The 20,373-nt window shown below is 37.9% G+C and overlaps 1 protein-coding gene and 1 pseudogene across 2 annotated transcripts; one reads left to right on the top strand and one right to left on the bottom strand.

Annotated features, from left to right (window-relative positions):
• Nucleotides 1–1,041: 1,041 nt before the first annotated feature.
• LOC137715647 (putative disease resistance protein RGA3) lies at nucleotides 1,042–15,797 on the top strand (annotated as a pseudogene). The gene is made up of 14 exons (XR_015961031.1): nucleotides 1,042–1,603; nucleotides 2,466–2,541; nucleotides 5,251–5,298; nucleotides 5,435–6,732; nucleotides 9,522–12,463; nucleotides 12,611–12,778; nucleotides 12,872–12,941; nucleotides 13,624–13,846; nucleotides 14,011–14,138; nucleotides 14,469–14,549; nucleotides 14,664–14,816; nucleotides 14,899–14,977; nucleotides 15,089–15,182; nucleotides 15,289–15,797. The product of XR_015961031.1 is annotated as a putative disease resistance protein RGA3 (transcript).
• Nucleotides 15,798–16,176: 379 nt separating this feature from the next.
• On the bottom strand, nucleotides 16,177–17,771 carry LOC137714746 (large ribosomal subunit protein uL16). The gene is made up of 3 exons (XM_068453885.2): nucleotides 17,181–17,771; nucleotides 16,582–16,663; nucleotides 16,177–16,466 (listed from the first exon to the last, which is right to left on the bottom strand). Exons 1-3 carry the CDS (start codon nucleotides 17,690–17,692, stop codon nucleotides 16,395–16,397), a joined length of 666 nt encoding a protein of 221 aa, XP_068309986.1. The 5' UTR covers nucleotides 17,693–17,771; the 3' UTR covers nucleotides 16,177–16,394.
• Between the last annotated feature and the right edge of the window lie 2,602 nt (nucleotides 17,772–20,373).

Below are 20,373 nucleotides of genomic sequence, written 5' to 3'. Positions count from 1 at the left end.
CAGAGATGAAGTTAGTCGAAATGCCACTCTCGAGAGTGACATTATTGTTGTTGTTATCGGCAGTGGGATTTGGCCGAAATCTAAGAGCTTTAAAACTAATGTTTTGGTCCTCCTTCCTAAAGGCGGAAAGGTAATTGCTTTTGCGCAACTCCGCCTGTTGGGCAAGGGCAAGTCACAAATATAGAAAATGTGTTTCGCGATCGAACTGTCCTAACAGAGAGAGAGAGAGAGAGAGAGAGAGATATGTAGGAGTAGAAGACAATTAGATAGAAACATAGGGTGGTTTTAGAAAGAATGAGAATTTAAGTTTAAAGATGGGGTGTAGATAGAAAAGCGAGTTACTCATATAGGAGTTAAATTTAGAATCGTTGATTGATATTAACTGCATACATGAAGTACGTATTGTTATTCCTTATAAGCGCATGATTTCTTGTTCATGATTATGATGAAAAAGAGCCGAAGCGCAAAGCGTTATGTCGACATTGACAAGACATAAGGGCCAATACGTACAATGAAACCATCAAGAAAAGTAGTTAGAACTTGAAAGCAATTTATCAAAAGGTAAGATTTTTGAAAGATTAAGAAAGAAAAGAACAAACGAATGAGTGATTGACTGACTAATCAACGTGCAAAATAAGATTGCAGAACCTATAAGGATGAATAAAGATTACTGGAAGCATTAAAGAAGAAAAGAACAAATGAACGAGAAAGTAGACACATATCTAAAGCAAAAAAGAATATATCCTCAATTATATATGAGAATCTTTTCGTAAGTTATAAGGCATAAAAATTGCAGAAACTTGGAAGCACATAATTTCATATGTAAATTAAGAATCTAGGACGAATTAATTAAGTACATATTATACTTCACGACACATACGGTACACTCAAGGCATCAAGACGGACGAATTCAATCCGAAGTTAAGATACTTGGAAGCACCGCGGAAGGAAGGAACTAGACGTGTCTAATGACTATAATCTAAAGCAAACACTACTAGAAAATATCATTTTGTTGACAAATTATAATCCGACAAAGTAAATTTTCGTCGCCACAAGACTCCTCCCCTGACGAAAATTTTAATTTGTAGGCTCATAGTCGTTGAACTTGTGCCGACAATACTTCCGTCGACGAAAAATATTTATACTGACAAATAAAATGACACTCGAGAAAGCATGCAAGTTTGTAGTCTCTGACAATCAAAAGATGGGCATGGACTAATTTATTCTCGCGCCTTTTGTTTTTTTGGTCTTTTTGATTCACCCGCTTCTTCAATCGAAAAATTCCCCCTTTGAAAATCATTGTATTTTCATTGAACCCTAATCTTAACTGTCGATAGAGTTTCCCAAAAACATAAAAAAAAAAAAAAAAAAAAAACTGTTGATAGCCCACCCCTCCCCTTCTCTTTGAAATTGTAACTCTCTGCTCTCCAATCTCGCTCTATCTGCTCGTCGTCGCTCAATATGCTCGACATCGCCGTCGCTCCATGTGCTCGACATCGTCATCGATTCATCTGCTCGCGTCACCGTCGAAGTGCTCGACCATTCTAGCTCCGAAATTTCCAATGCAGGGTGCTTCTCTGCATTTCGTTCTCTAAAACTTTGGGTAAGTTCGCAATCTCTATCTACCCTATTCTTTCCCCGTAGCTTTTTGTTTAGTTTCAATTTTGTGGTGCTTTTTTTAGATTTGTTCTACCACTGTAATTTTGAGGGATTTTAGGTAATGAATTTAGTTGAGAATCTAAGTTAGGTTTGTAATTTCTTTCTGGGCTGCCCGGGTTTGAGGATGATTAATCCACTTTTTGAATTTTAATTACTTTCAATTTTTGTTCTCAAGTTCCCAACCCAAGCCTAATTCGGTAATTCCAAACCCCCAAATCGATTCAGTCACTCACACTACGATTAGGTGTGCCTTTTGTTTCTCTCTTTGAGCTACGACCGACTCTCTCTCTTTCTAAGCTCTGGTTGCTAACAAGGACCCTCATGCCAGATTCTCTTTCGCACAATACCTCTATTGGATTTTGGGTTTGGGTTTCTTTTCAATCTCTTTCAACTGACTCTAAAATTTTGGGTTTCTTATATTGATTTTGGGGTATTTTTCTCGAGAATTAGTGTTGGATGAGTCGAATTGGGCGATGCTTGGTTAACAAAAAAGGAGAAGAGACAGCGGATATGGCCTATTTAACCCAATATTAATTGACATTTGGAACTAAGTGAATATATCTGTGGAGTTTGTCATTTGGATCCATCTTACTGCGGTACTCTGGCTTTAAATGAGATCATGTTCATTTGAATCTAATCAGTTTTTACAAGCGATAATGTAAAATTTACAGGCCTTTCTAGTTCATGATCTCCATTTAACACTCAACATCCCAAGTAGTTTAACAGTTTTACGGCTTCATTTGAGCAGCAGCGGAAGTATGTTTATTTTACTTAAACTGATTCTGATTAACAATCCATGCTTACAGATTGAGAACTTGGAATGTGATATCCATGAAAAGGGAAGGAAAATGAGGGTCTTGGAACAGCGGATTAAAGAAAGTGGTGAGGCTTCAATTACTAATGTATCTATGGTTGAGATACAGCAAGTAGTTTTGCGTTCTCATCATCTTAATTATTCTTGTTCATAAGTTGTGAAACCGCGTCCCAATTTAACTGTATTTTCATATTGTCAAACTTATGAAATTACCATTTTTGCCCTTGAGTTGACTTTGTTTGACCGTCTCGTCGAAACACGAAGTTTTAATTTAAATAAGTAATTCTTATCGTACTTATCACCACCACGAATGTATGAACACGAATGATTCAAATTCAAAGTTATAACGAAGATTCTTTCGAATATTTTGTTTTTTGTCTTATACGTTCTTGAATTGTGAGCCATTGAAACCCACTTTGAAAAGCTTGGTCCCCTTGCTTTTTCCCTTGGACCGGTGCATCCCCCTTCCCCCTTTTCTTTTTCTGGTTTTTGTTACTCTTCCCATCTCACGTTTCACTTTCTCTCTCTATCTATCTCTTCCCTTTCCTCTCACTCCTGTGCATTCTCTTTCTACAACTCTCCCTCTCTTCTCTCTACACACATACACACAGCAACCATCACCACCATTACCTGGGTTTGAGACCTCAAGAATCTCAGGCCAAACGTGGCACCTTAACCGTGATAGTCACGGTGCACACCTCCCCCGACGAACTCTGAGATGTTTCGTAAACTTTTTGATGTTGGTAAGCTTCTACAAACTATTGGGATGTGTTTTAAGGATAGATCGAAGCTTGTTTTAAGTTGTACATACGTGTTAATCGCAGAAAATACATCAGGGTAGCTTTTCCAAAAATTTTGGCGAGCGCTGCCGCTTTCAAGGCATTTTTTGGCCAAACCACTACTAGTTCGCCATCTTGCAAGTACCATTTCCTTCCTCTCGTTGAGTACTGCAACTTTGGTTTTTGAATCACTCGATTTGGTTAAGTATCGGAGAAGTTATGAGCATTTGAAAGTGTACCAAAAATCGGTCAAATTCTTCGGCCTGAAACTTGACCCCCAAACCCAAATTCCTTTGGGCCAAGAAGCTCAGCCCAAAGCCTAAACCCATGGAACCCAGCCCAATTACCCCGAGCCCAAAACCCTTAACCCAAAAACCCAAACCCATTTAGGCCTAACCCAGAACATTTGACCCACTGATCGTTGACTGTTGATCAACGTTGACCATTAACTTTGACCGTTGACCATCAACTTTGACTTTTTGGGTTTTGGACGGGATCCCTCCTAGGCGAATTTCGACGTCCTTAACCCTTTATGATGTTCTTTTCCAAAATTCTATCATTATGATAGAGTTTTATTAATTGAAACCTTTATGTGCTTAGGTGCGTTTACTAGCGGCGTTTCTGTTCTCCCTATTTCGCATGGCTCTTCAAAGACGGAGTATCTGTGAGTGAACCCCTTCTAAAATGCATATTTCATTATTAGAAATGCATATATGAAAAAAATAATTTAATGATTACGTTTTATGAAACGTTTATGAGTAAATTAGATTTACATTTTATAAGATATCATGCTTTACTAAGAATATTTTGGGATACCGTACTTTATCAACTTTTACATTTTTTATAGTATATATGATGGATGACTAAATACTATGAAGATGCTTTGAGATATGATGTTTGAGCTACTGAGCTCTGTTGAGATATATGTACTTATGTTGGAAAGATTATATTCAATGTTTTGTGCTCATCTAATGGTCATTGTTTTGCCTACGGATGAAATACTCATATTGGCTTCGGCTGGGCATTGGTAGATGGCTTTAACCAGGAGATACTTATACTGGCTTCGGCTGGGCGTTGGTAGATGGCTTCGACCGGAAGATACTTATATATGATGTCACTAGTTAGCATACTATATATGATATATGTTTTATAAAAGGTTTTATGGCATGCTAGGATTTTCGGAAAACCTATTACTTATTATGCTATATGAGTTTTCATAAAACTTTGGGGGTTAGTACGTTATAGAATAACTATGTTTGTACTACTTATATATCAACTTGGTCCACTCATGGTTGTTTTGCGCCCCCTAAAGACATAGGAACAAAGCATACGATCCGAGCTACGAGGCATTCCCCTACCAGTCATTTCGTGTCATCCTCTCTGCTTTGACATCACTTGTAATAGCACCTTTCGCTTGTATTCTAATTAGATGTATGCTTTGAACATGTCATGTATTATCACTATCATTTTACTGACGGCTGAATATTATTATGTTATTTTGGTGAGGGTTGTATTGAATATTACATTGCGTAGTTATGCGCAAAATCTATATGCATGTTTTACATGTTCTTGGCATATGCATTCATTAAATGGCTTGCATCATCCTCAGGTGTCAGCCAGCACGTGGCCATCCTGCTGTCCCCCGATATCAGGTTCGGGACATGTCATAAGTAGTAGTACAATTTTGTTTCACCATTTGCAACAAGTAGCTGAAACTCTGTCTTAATTACTTATAATTTCTGCAAAAGATTGTTATGACTCAGATGACCTAGTGCAATGAGAAGGGATTTGAGTTGGAAGTGAGTGCATTCTTTATTTATCAGTTTTTTGAGCGAGTGTATGCTTTATATCAGTTTTTTTATCGACACAAAATGGGCAATGTTTCATTCCTAAACTTCTCCTATCACTTTAGCTGTCATCTGTGTTTGGGGCTATAACATTTGCTCAGTACATTCCAATTGTCGTGGAACTCATCCTTTAACTATACCTTTCATGCAGATAAAATCAGCAGACAATTGTATTCTACAAGAGCAATTGCAAAATAGGGTTAGAATGCCTTCCATAATTCCTTTCAAGCATTATAACTTTTTCTTCCATTCAACTGATTCATTTTAAGCTTTGTTTTGTATCAGTACAGGCTTTCATCCTTTAGTATATTGCTCAGCTTTCTGTGTATTTGCAGGTGCAGATGTGGTGCGATGCTACATGGCAGTCAATTTTGAGGAAGTTGTGTGAGGCAAAATATTGTCAAAGTATTTAAACCCCCTACATCTGGCCATCAGCATTGTTATTTCCTTCTATCTACTCGAGAGGAAATTGAGTGAACATTCACTCGACCAGCATGGAAGGGAAGATTGCAGAAACTGTGTTTACTTTTTCTGTTGAGGGAATACTGTCGAAGGTGGCGTCACTTGCTTATAAAGAACTCAGTCTTGCTTGGGGTTTCAAAGCTGAACTCAAACGGCTTGGCCGGTCATCAATCGCCATTCAGGATTTCTTGGGAGCTGTTTCCGACCAACCACAAGATCGGGTCAAGGTGGTGGAGGAGTGGGTGAAGAAGCTTAAAGGCATAGCTCATGATGCTGAAGATGTGATGGATGAGTTCGACTACGAAGTTGTTCGCCGTAAAGTTGAACTCCAAAATCATATGAAGAAAAAGGTACTCAACTTCTTTTCACTCTCCAATCCACTTGCATTTCGTTTGAAGATGGCACATAAAATTCAGAAGATCAACCAGGCCTTGGTAGAGCTCAAGAGGGAGGCATCTTTCATTGGTCTAGTTTCCAAGAAAATAGATGCAACCCCTCAGGAATCTAGATGGGACAGACAAACCAACTCATTCATTGGCACAGATGAAATAACCGTTGGAAGGGGAGAGGTGGTGTCGAATATAGTCACAACCTTGACCAACTCCGAAACCAACCAAGAAAATCTTGCGGTGATGGCCATCGTGGGAATGGGAGGTCTCGGCAAGACAACAATGGCCAAGTCAGTTTACAATGAGGATTCGATACTGAAGTTCTTTGAAAAGAGAATATGGGTTTGTGTATCGGACACGTTTGATGTCAATTTAATTCTACTCAAGATGTTAGAACAACTTAAACCGGCAAACGCCCCTTCATTGAAAGATAACCAGGAAGCTCTGCTTAAGTTCCTTAAAGACGAGTTGAAAGATAAAAAATACTTACTCGTACTTGATGACGTTTGGAATGAAGATCCTAGAAAATGGGAGAATTTGATAGAGTGTTTGTCAAAGCTTCTTTCTGCTGGGGGGTCCAAGATTATTGTCACGACTCGTAGTAGCAAAGTCGCATCGATCCCCGAAAAGCTACTTCAAAGACATGAATTGGGAACGCTTTCTGTGGATGAATGTTGGTCCATCATGAAAAATAGAGCGTTCCCCAATAGTAATGTCCAGAGTTCCACACAGTTGGAAAGGAGATTGCTAAAAATTGTGGTGGCGTTCCACTGGTGGCAAAGGTGCGTATTATTATTATTATACAGAGCTATTAATCAAGTTCCCCCTAAACTTGTGACCATTAGTCAATTTCCCCCCTTAACTTTAATTTTGGCTAATTTTCCCCCTCGACTCTCATAATTAGTCAATTTCCCCCCTCAACTTTAATTTAGCCAATTTCCCCCCTCAACTCTTATAATTAGTCAATTTGCACCCTAAAGTTAATTTTTTAATTTGATCATAATTAAACAAGTGTGTGTAAGAAACTAAATAAGATGTATGTTAATCATGTTCCTATATCTTTATCCTATTACAAATAGATTAAAATTTAGAATTTTACAATTTATCATAGATAGTATTATTAGTCATAATAAATTAGTATGGAGTAATTTTATTTGATTTTTTACTATACAAAATTGGTAACGAAAAGGATTGACGTGTAAATTTTTGTATGTGAATACAATTTTCTTTATAAAAGTGAAAGCTAAGTTCAAGTAAATTGCAGAGAATCAAGCTTTAGTGAAAAAAAAAGGCTAGTCTATTCATAATTTTCAATTCCTTATTAAGAATAACCCATTTTATTGAAATAGGTTTGATCCATGAGTTTAGGATTATTATTTCTTCTTCTACATGCTTTAAACCCGATTCATAACTTTTTCTTATAATCAACCCATACCACATACTAATTGTATTATGTTTTTGTACATTTTACCTTATATTATGCAAGTGAGTTTATGTTAATTTTAGTACTTTGTTGGAAGTTATTAGAAAGATTAAAAATTAAGAAAATAATAGATGGAAAATTAAAATATAAAAAAATTAACAGTAAGGTGCAAATTGACTAATTTTGAGAGTTGAGGGAGGAAATTGGCCAAATTAAAGTTGAGGGGGGAAATTGACTAATTATGAGAGTTGACGGGGGAAATTGGTCAATAGTCATAAGTTCAGGAGGGAAATTGATGAATACCTTTATTATATATCATAGCATGAAAATTGCTCCTTTATTATTATTTTTTCATGTTTTCATTTATAAATTATGACTTGTATCCACCCCATGAGTTCACCACCTTACCCACGCCACGAAAAATTCAATTTACATAATTTCGTCTTCGATAGTGTGCAAAAACTTTACGAAAAAGAAGCCGATCTAGTTAGAATCAATTAAATTAGTAATTGGATGAATCATCTCTTCTTCTATGTTTTTTTTTTTTACTCACGTCATGTAGGTATTTGTTACGTCATGCATTGTCTAAATTGTTTTAAGACACCTTTGAGTGTTTAAAACTGGGGTATTTTTCATTTATTACAGTTAAATTTTGCAAAAATTACACTTTACTATATTTATTTATTTTTGTCTCATTTTCATATATACCTAAAGTTTAATTTTTTTTACGCTTTCATAATTCTGTTAGTCTTTTTGTTAACAATCTAGTTAAATAATGATGTGACGTAATTTTGGCCCAACAAATTTGCCATGTGACAAAAACTAATGAAAAAATATTAAGAATAAAAAATTCTAAACTAAAAAAATCTCTCCCTCCCCTCTTTCCCTTCTCTCTCTTCCGTTCCAATGTAAAATGTTTCTTTCTTCACGAGTCACAACACAAAGGTCACTGAAATTTCGCTTCTTCCAGATCAAATGAAAAAACCCAATTTAATTAGCTTCGAAAAATCACTAAAATAAACATGAAAACCAAAAGGTGTTGAGCTGAAACCACCACCAGCCCCCACGGTCTCCCTCCGACGCCTCATCACCACCACTTTTGAGCCGCTCCGTCGTCGATAACCTCGTCTGGAGCGAGCTGCTCATCCATCAATTGTCGTGGCCTCTACTCAGCTCTAGCAACCGTTGTAAGATGCTGCGTGAACCGTCATTTAGAACCAATGAGGCTGCGGCGGGGCAGTCGGGGTGCTGTGGCTGAGCCGTAATAAAAGTGGAAGGATACTTCGCCGTTGTAACACGTGTCCGCGTGTGATTGGCTATCAACAGTGAAATAGCGTTCATAAAAGTGGCAGAAAAATTAAACTTTAATTATGAAAACAAGACGAAAAAAAGTGCACAAAAGTGCGATTGTTGTAAACTTAAAAGCATTAAAGAAAAGGGTAGACTGCCATTTAATCATTTGAACAATTATCCTAGTTGAAATTGACCATTTGAAATTTTTTTTGGTAAATTAACTTCTTGAATCATTTGCAATAACTCAATTGACTTCATCCACTATGTGGTCATTCAAAAGAAAATTAGTTTTTCCTTCATCAATTATTACTTGTCAACTATAACCAACAATGAAATTATGACATGTGAAAACAAAATAATACGTAATGACAATGTGAGATGGTCCGTTATGTAAACGTTTGGTTTTTTATGTTTTCTCATTATGCTATATGTTTTTTTAATTATTTTGTGACTGTGTCAAAATCTTATTGGTGGTTATAGCTAACAAGTAACAATTGATGATGAAATGACTAATTTGCCCTTGAATTTGACGTAATTGATTCCTCAATCAAACGACAAGGGGTTAATTGACTAATTTTAAATAGTTGAGGGGGTTAATTACCAAAAAAATAGTTTAGGGGGTCAGTTTCAACTTGGGTGATAGTTCAGGAGGTCAAACCGTAATTTACCCTTAAAACTAGTTATAACTATTTTTTTTTTTTTTTTGTCATATATTTTTCTTTTTATTTTTCATCTGATAAAAAAATATGTTGGAGAACATTATTTTGCTTCGCATAGATCCAAAAAAAAAAAAAAAAAAAATCCTTCTAGTCATGGTTAAACTACTTTATTGATAGAAACTCTCAAATCAAACAGGTTTTGGGAGGCATTTTGCGTAATAAAAAAGATATTGAAGAATGGTCGTCGTTTAAAGAAAGTAGAATATGGGAGAACCTATCAAAAGGACAAGATGGAATTATGCCAATCTTGAAGTTGAGTTTTGACAATTTAGAATCACCATCACTGAAGCAATGTTTTGCATATTGCTCAGTGTTCAAGAAAGATTTTGAAATTCAAAGAGATAGCTTGATACAACTTTGGATGGCTCAAGGACTACTCCACCCTTCACCTGGCGAAAGTAGAGATATGGAAGACATTGGCAATGAATATTTTGATACTCTATTACAAAGCTCCTTATTTCAAGATGCTACAATGAGTGATAATGGCATTGTTAGCGAATGCAAGATGCACGATCTTGTGCATGATTTGGCAGAACTTATATCCAAATCTGAAATCTTGACGAAAGACTTATGTGACATTGGTAAAGCACTTGAGATTCGACACATTGCTCGGGTTTCTACTTTTACACTCGAAAACATTCCAGAAAGAAGTGTTGGGAAATTGCGGTCATTGTTTTCCGACAAGGGTGAAGTTCCTAGTAACATTCTGTCACGGTTCAAAGCTATACGCGTCTTAAATTTAAGTAATGCTAATATTAAAGAATTTCCAGTTTCTGTTGGAAGGATGAAACACTTGAGGTATCTTGACATTTCTGAAACAAGATTCAAAGCACTCCCTAAGTCTATAGGCAAGCTCTATAACCTACAAACCTTAAGAGCCACAGGTTGTGCCCTTGAAGAGTTTCCAAAAGAGTTGCAAAACTTGATCAACCTGAGGCATATTTATTTTGATGAGAGTACGAAATTCCCATCGGGGTTAAAGCAGTTGACTTGCCTTCAAACATTACCTTACTTTTCTGTGGGTGATGAGGTTGGTCGTCAAATTGAAGAGTTGGCTGACTTGAAACAATTGAGAGGTGAATTAATTGTTTGTAATTTGGAGCACGTAAAGAATGGAGAAGAAGCAAAGAAAGCTAAGTTGGAGGATAAGAGAAAAATATGCGATTTAAGCTTCCAGTGGACAAAATATAGGTCAATAACCAACAACAATGAGGAGGAGGATGTATTGGAAGGCCTCCGACCACATTCTGAGTTGGAGAGCTTAAGTATTGAAAATTTCATGGGCGATAAATTTCCATCGTGGATGATGAGTCGGTCATTACTGCTCAACAACTTGAAGAAGATTCAATTACTTGGATGCGACAAATGTGAAGGAGTCCCACCTCTCGGTCATCTACCCAATCTTACGGAGCTTAAGATTAGCGGAATGGATAACTTGAAATGTGTTGGAGCTGAATTCTACGGTTATGATCATGTCCACAATGTAGCCACGACAAGTAAGGAGATAATTACTTTATTTCCTGCACTAAAAGTATTATATATATCTAGGTGTGGTGATCTAATTGAATGGAAGGAAGCACCAACAATGTCAACACAGAAAGTAGTGGTTTTTCCTTGCCTCGAGAAGTTGACCATCAATAGTTGTTCCAAGTTGAGAAATGCTCCAAGTCATTTTCCATTTCTCCAAAATTTGGAGATAATTTCATGTGATAGCAGAACGCCAATAGAAGAAATAAGCAGTGGATTGACAACTCTCACTTCCCTCAAAATAGAAGGTATTAAGGAGCTTACTTGTTTTCCACAAGGGATGTTGAAGAACAACAATAATCTCTCATCTTTAGAGATACGTGCTTGCCATGATTTAACTTGTATTGCCTCAGATGTATTTGGTTCTTGCGTCTCTCTTGTGAAATTGGAAATTTGGAATTGTAAAACGTTAAGGCATTTGGCGGATGGGCTAGACACACTCCCTCTCCTTGAGGAACTAAAGATTCGCCAATGTCCTAGTCTAGAGTTGATTCCAATTACACAGGGCATGGCATCTCTTCGAGAATTACGTATTAATGATTGTGAAGGGTTGTCAAGCCTACCGAGTGGGGTTAGAGTACTGCTCCTCTCTCCAAAACTTGTCTATAAGCAAATGCGGTGGTGTAACATCGTTTCCATTTTACACCCTTGCACGTCTTCGCCGTTTGTATATTTGGGATTGTAATGGACTATCAGGCCCACTGAGTGTATGGGCCTCTCTCGTGGAATTGATTATACTTGGTCTTAATAATCTGACATCAATTGAAATTAAAGGCGGCGTGTCCTCTCTTCAGAAGTTGGTAATCGATGAATGCAAAGAATTATCAAGCTTACCTGCTCTTCCACAACAGTGTCCCTCTCTTCAGGTTTTGGAGATATGGAAATGCCCAAAGGTAGCATGGTTTGGTGTCCAAAGTAGTAGCATTAGTCTACAATCTTTTTCAGATTTGCGCACCATGACCTCCCTTCGAGTACTGAGGATTGAAGGAGAATGTGAAGGATTGGAAAGTGGGGTGAGCGGGCTGCAATTTCCACTCTCTCTTGAGAGGCTGGTATTAAAAGGTTTCCCTAATTTAGAGATTCTTCCAAGTTTAGACAACCTCAATTCTCTCCGTGAATTGGGGATTGTAAATTGGAAAAAGCTAAAATATCTGCCGATGGGGTTACAACGGCTCCCGCCCTTGAAGAAATTGGAAGTCGGTGGGTTCTGGGAGGAGCTCGATTGCTTCCCTGATTTTCAAGTTGGATCATTAATGCACCTTACAAGCTTAGACTTGACGGGTTGGCCTAAGCTCAAGTCTCTGCCTCAACAAATTCAACACCTCACTTCTCTAACATCATTGCGGGTACTTGAATTTGACGGAGTGGAGACTTTGCCAGAATGGTTGGGTAGCCTTACATCCCTTACACAGCTGCAGATTTGGAATTGCAAGAATCTGACCAACTTACATACCCTGTATATTTATAGATGTCATCCCCTTCTAAAGCAAAGATGCAGCAGGAACAGCGGCACAGATTGGCCCAAGATTTCTCACATTCGAGAAATCATAAGTACGTTTTAAAATTCTTGAAATGAAATTACAGAGATCATGTTACATGTTTATCTCTTTTCTTCTTTTATTCGTCTCAACTACTACATACAAAATTAAACTAGCATAACAAAAGTTATTTATTCTTCTCCCTCTTCTTTTAAATCAGTTGACGGTCACGGACAGTAGTTGGATGGAAGGTAGGCAGCACCTTACCAAACTACCTCAAATTTGTATTGGAAAAACCAAATTTCATGGTGGGTAAGGCCACAGTTATTCCGGTTTTATGTACAAACGACTCCAAATGGCGTCAACTTTCGCATTGAGATTAATCCATGTAAGCTCTTCAAATCCGCATCTCCTCCTCTTCTAAATGCATTCTACTCTTGACTCCTGACTCCTGACTTGCTATATATGTTGTGTTTTCCAGTGGCATCTATATTTCTTTTAGCATGCTGTGGCGTTTCTTGGGATGCTCAATAGGTGTAAACTGAGTCCAGGTAGCTCTCTCACTCTACCTTCATTTCTCAATAATATACCTTAAGTTATAGTCGTTATCAAGCTAGCCACCCTCTTTTTTTCGTACCATTTGGGCATTCTCTTTTACATGTTATCTTTCTTAGTTCCTGCAACATCAATTCGATATTTTAACTTTCTTTACTTCATCTGGAACATCAATTTGATTACCCATCATGGTACTGAATCTTGTTTAATCACACATTACCAGCACCCAAGTAGTGTTAGATGAGTAATGCCAAAGGCTCGTCATCATGTAAAACCATGTTCATATAATATATAGAATTGCTGCAAATGCTTTTTGTTTGTGATTTGGTTGATTTCTTTATCTCTATTTCGTATCCCTTAAGGAACTCGATGAAATGTCAAATACCCGCATTATTGCAGAAATTAGGTAAAAGAATCTTCAATTGCAATGCTAGATGATATTTCCAAGCTTTGTACCGTCAGTTGAAACTTGAAAAGTTCAAGTTTGTTCTGTTATCTTCTATACGATTATGAAATTGCCATATGAGCTTTCATTTCACTCCCTCCAGCTCTCTAGACAAACTCATTTACGCATTTACCACCACGCCTTTTTAATTTCAAGTTTCAGAGTTTAACTGCTATGATGTATGATCAAATGGGAAAAAATATAGGAGTAACATTTGTTACTTGTTTCTGCAGAAATTTCTCTTGAATTGATTGGTTTTGTTCAACATTTCGAATTCAACTATGCTACTCTTCGACATGACTTTCTTTGAAAAAAATCTGGTTCTTGAGATTACCGGACAACGAGCTGGTAGTGACTTATTGGTGGTCTTTATCTCACGGCCACCTCATTCAATCAGAAACCGTCGAGTTTTCCCTCTGGTTATCTGTGGTGAATATGAGTTCTGCATTGGAAAAGGTAATGGATGATGGTTTTCTCATAATAATTTTGTGATGGATAAAGTGGTATTTATTTAAAGAAGTTGTGCTAATTCGTTAATTTCCACTGTAGCTACAAGATCAGTTTGCGTGTTTTCTGATATCTCACTGTATAAATTCATATAGCTTAATGTTTGAATTTAGGAGTGCAATGTTGAGATGAGGTATGAAAAAGGAATTCGCTTGAGTTGACACCGACATAAATAGCAACGACAAGAAATAGGTGTTTTGCAAATTTGATGTTGAACGGAAGTGGGAGAAAACACGTGAAGGTATGAAGGACTTTGATATTTTGCATTCAGCGACTCAAAAACATATTGGCTTCTTTCCTTGTCAAATTCTGGATCCCCTGTTTTTTCATTCCCTAGCTAAACTATCACCTAATGAGTGGACAAGCCTCTGCTAAATTCTGTTCCCTATTTCAGAATTTGATCGCCATGATAAAATGTGATAAGGGGAAAGGGCAAAAAAAATCATCCGCGAGGCTTTTGTAAATATCGCACATTCTACTTATCCGTAAATGTTTAGCAGTGCAATTCAATTACGATATCAGCTAGGACAACGTGATGGGACTAACGTATCTGTTGGCGTCATCGATGCAGAAAGCGAAACTCTGGAACTAGTTGTCCTTGAATGGTGCTCCTGCCGTATTGTATGAATATATTTCTCCTTTAATTGGAGAGGTAACCCCTGGAATCATGTTTTTCTTTTTTCTTCTGATATTGCTAAGGTTTCAATGCGAGAGGCATGCCTTTTCATCTTCTCTCTATGTCACTGTCATCTTCGAGTGGGTGCAGATATGTTTGCATACGGACAAAGCAGTTGAAGAGTGCATGCATGCGTTCCTCGTAGCACTGTCGTCATGCTTCTGCTCGTTGGAATTCCAGAAAATTTTGTTCTACATTAAGTGGTTGGCCGATATTTCTTACGTTGGGCACTGCAGATGAGCTGTAATCGAATTTTCCAATCTCCGCTATGTTAAGTTCCATTTGCTTGTTTTTAAGATAATAATTTCTTCGCGTTTGAATTTAGGAGTATCCTGTTGAACTGAAGCACGAAAGAGGAAAGGAGTTGAGTTGGATATAGAGCGAAACGGTAGAAAGCGTGTGAGGTAAAGTTCTGCGTTCTTTACTACATTTTCATCAAAACTCTGCATCCTAATGTGTGTCGTGTGAGACATAGCAAGTCAACAAAACGAAAACTATTTATTTGAACATTGCAGATTCGCCCACTATGCAGCCAATCATCTGATTCATTAACCACTGTAGTTGACGGCGAAACTTGGAGCAAGCCCTCAAAATTTAGAAACTTTTTTGGTACGTAACAGCTCTCGAGTCTCAACCATTGATTGTTTCTCTTGATTGGTTTTAGTTTTTCTGATTGGCATGCAGCCAAATAAACACTTTGTTGCTGCCTGTGCAGCCAAGTGCTTTGAGGGCTGCAGACGGTGGCTGGTGGCGGCTACTGTGGAAGTGGAAAGTGATTCCGCTCAAGCTTTGGCGGAGCTGCAGCAAAGCATTTTGGGGCTTCTCGATATGAAACCGATAGTCTTTTAGAACAACTGACAATTAAGCCTATAAAAATAACACCACAGTTCCTTCCGTTAAAAACACATGCATCAAGCCTGGCAGAACTCGAGGTACGAACTCTTCGTACCTCGGGATTCTGAAGAGAGAATTGTTGGACGAGACTACAAATTGTTATGATCCAAGTTCGTACCTCGGTTCAGTTAGGATTCAGAAGCAAAATTGAAAAGTAGAAGCAAGAAGACATTCCATGTCTGCAGAGTCTTATTTCATTCAAAAAACTTATTTTCAGAATCATATCAAGTGATAGAAATCGGAAAAATTGATCCGTTATATGCTTGATATTATAACACGTGGATTAGCTCAATGGCAGGAATTTGTTCATAATTTCTTTCTTTTGGTCAACTTAGACTCGAGATTCATTTCATAAACATCGGGTGGTATTACAAAATCGTATACCACTACGGAAAAGAAATTGACGGGTTCCAATTATGAAAACGGTCAAATATGTTATTTGTAAGTTAAAAAATGCAAATATTATCCATTAAATAATCTTTGTTTGTGTTCAGCCAATCGATCGGCTACACGGTAACCAACATCCAATGGTAAGCGCAAAGAATCTATCAAATCTCGAAGGATACGTAACAACAGTAATGCTCAAAAGAACAAATTTACAAAATAAATGATGTGATTACAGATGATTAAATTATTAATTAAGTGTTAGTCAACATTACTTATGCAATATAGATCTCTCCAGACAAATTGTTAAAAAAAAAAAAACCCATTCTTGTAACATTGAATCTAACCAAATGGCATTACTCAAAATATGAAATTCAACTCCGATAGAAGTTTGCCCAAAATTATAACAACTTAAACAAATGCTTAAGGATAACATCTCCAAAAACTTGTTCAAAACACGTAATCTAGCAAACAGAAATGAGAACAGAAACGAAGTTCGGATTACACGAATACAATTCCTAGCGGAAGTTGGATTACGCGAAATCAGTTCACAGCAGCATCAATGAATGCTCCACCAGGGCGACGCAATGCCAAAGATCCATGGCATCCCAAAAGCTGCAAAAGCAACAACTGAATCACTAATTTGTACGAACAAATACGAGAAAACCAGAATCAATTCGAGGAAGTAACAGTAAAACACAACGTGCTAACTTGGAATAAATGGACAAACCTTGGCATTGACACCATCAGGTATGATACGACCCTCGGACTTCAACCTCACATAGTCAGTTCTGTTGAACTTGGTGAATCCCCTGAAAAAAGCAACGAAGTTGCAGCATAAGGTTCAATTCTACACATTTCATCAACGGAAGCTACACGAAATCCTCTACTGAAGTCATGAAAGCATTCCAGTTTGAATTCATGATCACTTTTAGTTATCAAACTACTCGGATTCGAAACACATTAGCTATCATGCCATGAATAAAACCACACCAATTTGAAGCACAATAAGGCCTAATTCTAGAGAAACCATTATACAAAACAATCCAAAACAAACTTTTGGGTTCTGGGTTATGAGTTTTAGAGTTCACAATCCAAATTTAACAAATTGCAGTGACAATATTCCAACAAAAACATGTTAAATGTCAATATTGCAGCAAAATATGGTTTAACTATAATCTACTTATGACAAGCAAAAGACTTAATATTACAAATCAGAAGAGAAAGAACAACAATCGAAATACGATTTTGGGTTTTAGATTTTATGTTAGAGAGATCAAAACCCAAAAACCAATAAGCCCAAAAAAACTCAGAGGTGAGAAATCATACCATTTCCTGCTCTCAATGATCTTTTGGCGGCCGGGAAACTTGAACTTGGCACGGCGGAGGGCCTCAGCAGCGTGGCTCTTGTTGCTTTCCTTGCAACGCACAGAGAGCAGCACCTGCCCAATAGCAACCCTAGCGCAAGTACCGAGCGGCTTCCCGAAAGCTCCGCGCATACCAGTCTGAAGCCTATCGGCTCCGGCGCACGAAAGCATCTTGTTGATTCGGAGGACATGGAAGGGGTGAACCCTAACTCTCAGGTGGAAGGTATCCTTGCCAGCGAACTTGGTCATGTACTTGTTGCATGCAATTCGCGCCGCCTCGAGAGCCTCGCTGGAAACGTTTTCCTTCTCCCAGGAGACGAGGTGGATGCAGAAGGGGAACTCGTCGACGCCCTTCTTCTTCATGCCGACGTCATAGATTCGGATCTTCGGGTCGGGCACACCGCGGCAGAAGCGGGATTTCGGGTAGGGCTTGTTCTTGATCTGGCGGTAGCATCTGGCGGGCCTTCTCCCCATGGCGGCGGCGGCTGGTTCTCAAAACCCTAGTTTTTCTGGATGGGAAAGATGGAGTGAGAGGTTGAAGACGAAATGCGGTTTGGTGTTTGTATTTATAGTCTCTGAAATCGGAGGCCCTAAGGCGACGTTCGAGCGTGTGCGTATGGGCTTGCGTCATGTGAAGCTTGGGTCGGCTGAGGTCGGTGGATTTAGCCCAAATCAATGTTTTGGGTTGCTTGTTGGACCCGACTCATCTTATTTGGGCTTTGAATCTAATTCGAAAACAATGTGTAGGTTCATTGCAGAAAGAAAAATGTTACAGATATCATTTTTTTATAGATCATATAATGTGACAGTTGGATAATCCAACTGTCACATTATATGGTCTACAAAAAATAATTTAAACATATGGTTTTCGTTTTTTATTCCTTAAACTCATTCTTGCATGATATTTTAGTCCTACTTTTTTTTTTCTTTTAACTAAATTAAAGTGTCTGTAGCAACGTCGTGAGTTACAGATGTAAATTTATTTTTTAGAAATGTAATATGATCACGAATAAATATAATAAAAAATAAAGCTAACTTGAATATAGAAGGTTAAAAAGTAGCAAATTTCTTGAATATAGAGAGGATTACAATCACTATGAGAACATCGCGAATAATATTCGAAAATTCATTAAATCAAAATGATTAAGAATTAAAAAAGACAAAGCTAACTCGACCAATCTATGAGATATAGAACTCTAAATGTGATTAATTCGCGTATTAGTGACAGAGAATGATACAATTTTAGGATGGAAGGCTCTGTTTTGTATTGGGTGGGGCCCATTCAACGTGAGCACGGGTCACGGGGCCGAAAGGCCGGAAAAGTTCGTGCAAGTCGGCCTCCTGCGTGTCCTCCGAAAGGTTGGAAACGCGAACCGAGTTGTCATCGTTCCTTCGTCTCATGTCACCACTTGCATTTTTGTTAGGAGGCACATACTTGCCATGTCCGGACTTAGGACGCTTATGATCAGTAAACGGTTCGGGGTCCTGTGGGGCTAAATCCTTGTTAGGGCAATGGGCAGTCCAGTGGTCACCCTTCTTACCACAAGTCCTACAAAGTTTGATCTCCCCTTCTTTTCCAAGTCCATCACCCAAAGCATCTCCTCCTGCAGTTTTGCTACCTGTTAAAATGGAGTGTCAACAATAATCTAATTCGACTTGAGAAGTAAAAAGTTAAAAGACAAAGACAACTTTAGAAAGAAAATTTTAAAAAATAAACATACAACCCATTCATACGTGTTATATGACACATTAAAATATTCTGAAGAATCAGGTAACGTCTCTTTTTTTTTTTTTTAATTTTTATACTAAATTATAGAACAAATTACAAACTAAACTTCTAATTGAATTTTGAATGGAGACAGTGTTAAGTGACACATTAAGGATTTTGAAATTTAAAGTAATGATTTTCTTTAGTTTGAACTGATAAATTAAAATTTGTTTGAAGTTGAGACGACAATTCAACAATTTCTTAATCAACATTTCTAACCACTTTATAAAAACCTAAATTATATATGTGATTCGCTAATAAAAAAATTCATGCAAGTCAAAACACATTTAGAGCCATCTTTTCGCCTCTGAAACAATGAACTACCGTGATGAAGGCACTAACTTTTTTATTTATTATTTTTTTTTTTAACACATGTAGAGCTCCCTAATAAATTTCAGATAATGTGAAAATAAAAAAAAAACAAAACAATCCAAAAACCCTAAAAGAGGAAGAGCAAGACATACCTGGAGCCCTAGGGCGCTCGAGGACGATCTCTTCCGTGGAGACCATAGTGAGCCTGTCGTCTACCACCCCTTGGTCACCGGCATCTTTATTCACGGCGCGGCGTCACCAAACTTTGCCCACGAGCGGCGGTCCACGACCCGCTTATTGACGACGATTTTCCGAACCTGAATATTGGTTGTGATCTTGACCTTAACCTTAGTGCCGTCCTTCTTGATCTTGTACTCAATCACCTTCTTGATGCCGTTCTTGTCGGGCCCAATCACCTGCTTCGGCGGCAGAAGGAATGCCAGGTCCTCCTCGCCGTCTTTGTCTTCGAGCTCTCCCCATCGGAGCTTGGACGGTTGTTGCGTAATGGCTGTGTTACAGAATTAGGGTTTGGATGTGAACGTCTGAGTGTGAAATAGAAACGAGAGGGAATGGGTATTTATGTGTTTGATCGATGCCAACTCTTTTCTCCACTAGCTAGGAATCCTCTTATCATTACTAAAATTTTTCCAGCCGCCTCAAGTTCAATGGGAAATCCTCACGCCATTTGGATTAGGAAAATCTCAAGTTATTAAACGACGTTCTTTCCTTTCTTGTATAGGTTGACTATTATTGTAGGAATTTATATGTTGTAGGCTACTTGCCTTGCACTCCAAGCCTTCTTTGTAATGGGTGACAATTTACTTTAGCGTCTCATGCCAATGAAACAATAACATGTGGACAAAAACTTACACGTGTCTTTTCTTCATTGGCACGGAACACCAACATGACGGTGTACCAGTGTCATATAATGAGAGTGTTGGTGTGGTTTTTCCTCAACGAAGCCGATAACTATGTTGGAGGGTTTTTCGATTAAAAATTTCCCACACGACGAGCACTGATATGATTGAAATTTAAAAAAGTTGCTAGAGACGGCATTCACTTGGCTATGGACATC

The sequence above is a fragment of the Pyrus communis genome, chromosome 3, assembly GCF_041283825.1.
Source record: "Pyrus communis isolate YQ-2024b chromosome 3, ASM4128382v1, whole genome shotgun sequence".
NCBI lineage: Eukaryota > Viridiplantae > Streptophyta > Magnoliopsida > Rosales > Rosaceae > Pyrus > Pyrus communis.
Note: the sequence above shows the minus strand (reverse complement) of the source record. Positions and strands in the feature narration are given on the sequence as shown.

Coding starts and splice junctions, on each gene's coding strand:
- LOC137714746 (XM_068453885.2), bottom strand. CDS start 17,692: ATGGGGAGAAGGCCCGCCAGATGCTACCGCCAGATCAAGAACAAGCCC. Junction 16,664..17,180: donor ATCATTGAGAGCAGGAAATG/GTATGATTTCTC, acceptor TGCTTTTTTCAG/GGGATTCACCAAGTTCAACA. Junction 16,467..16,581: donor CTGATGGTGTCAATGCCAAG/GTTTGTCCATTT, acceptor TTGCTTTTGCAG/CTTTTGGGATGCCATGGATC.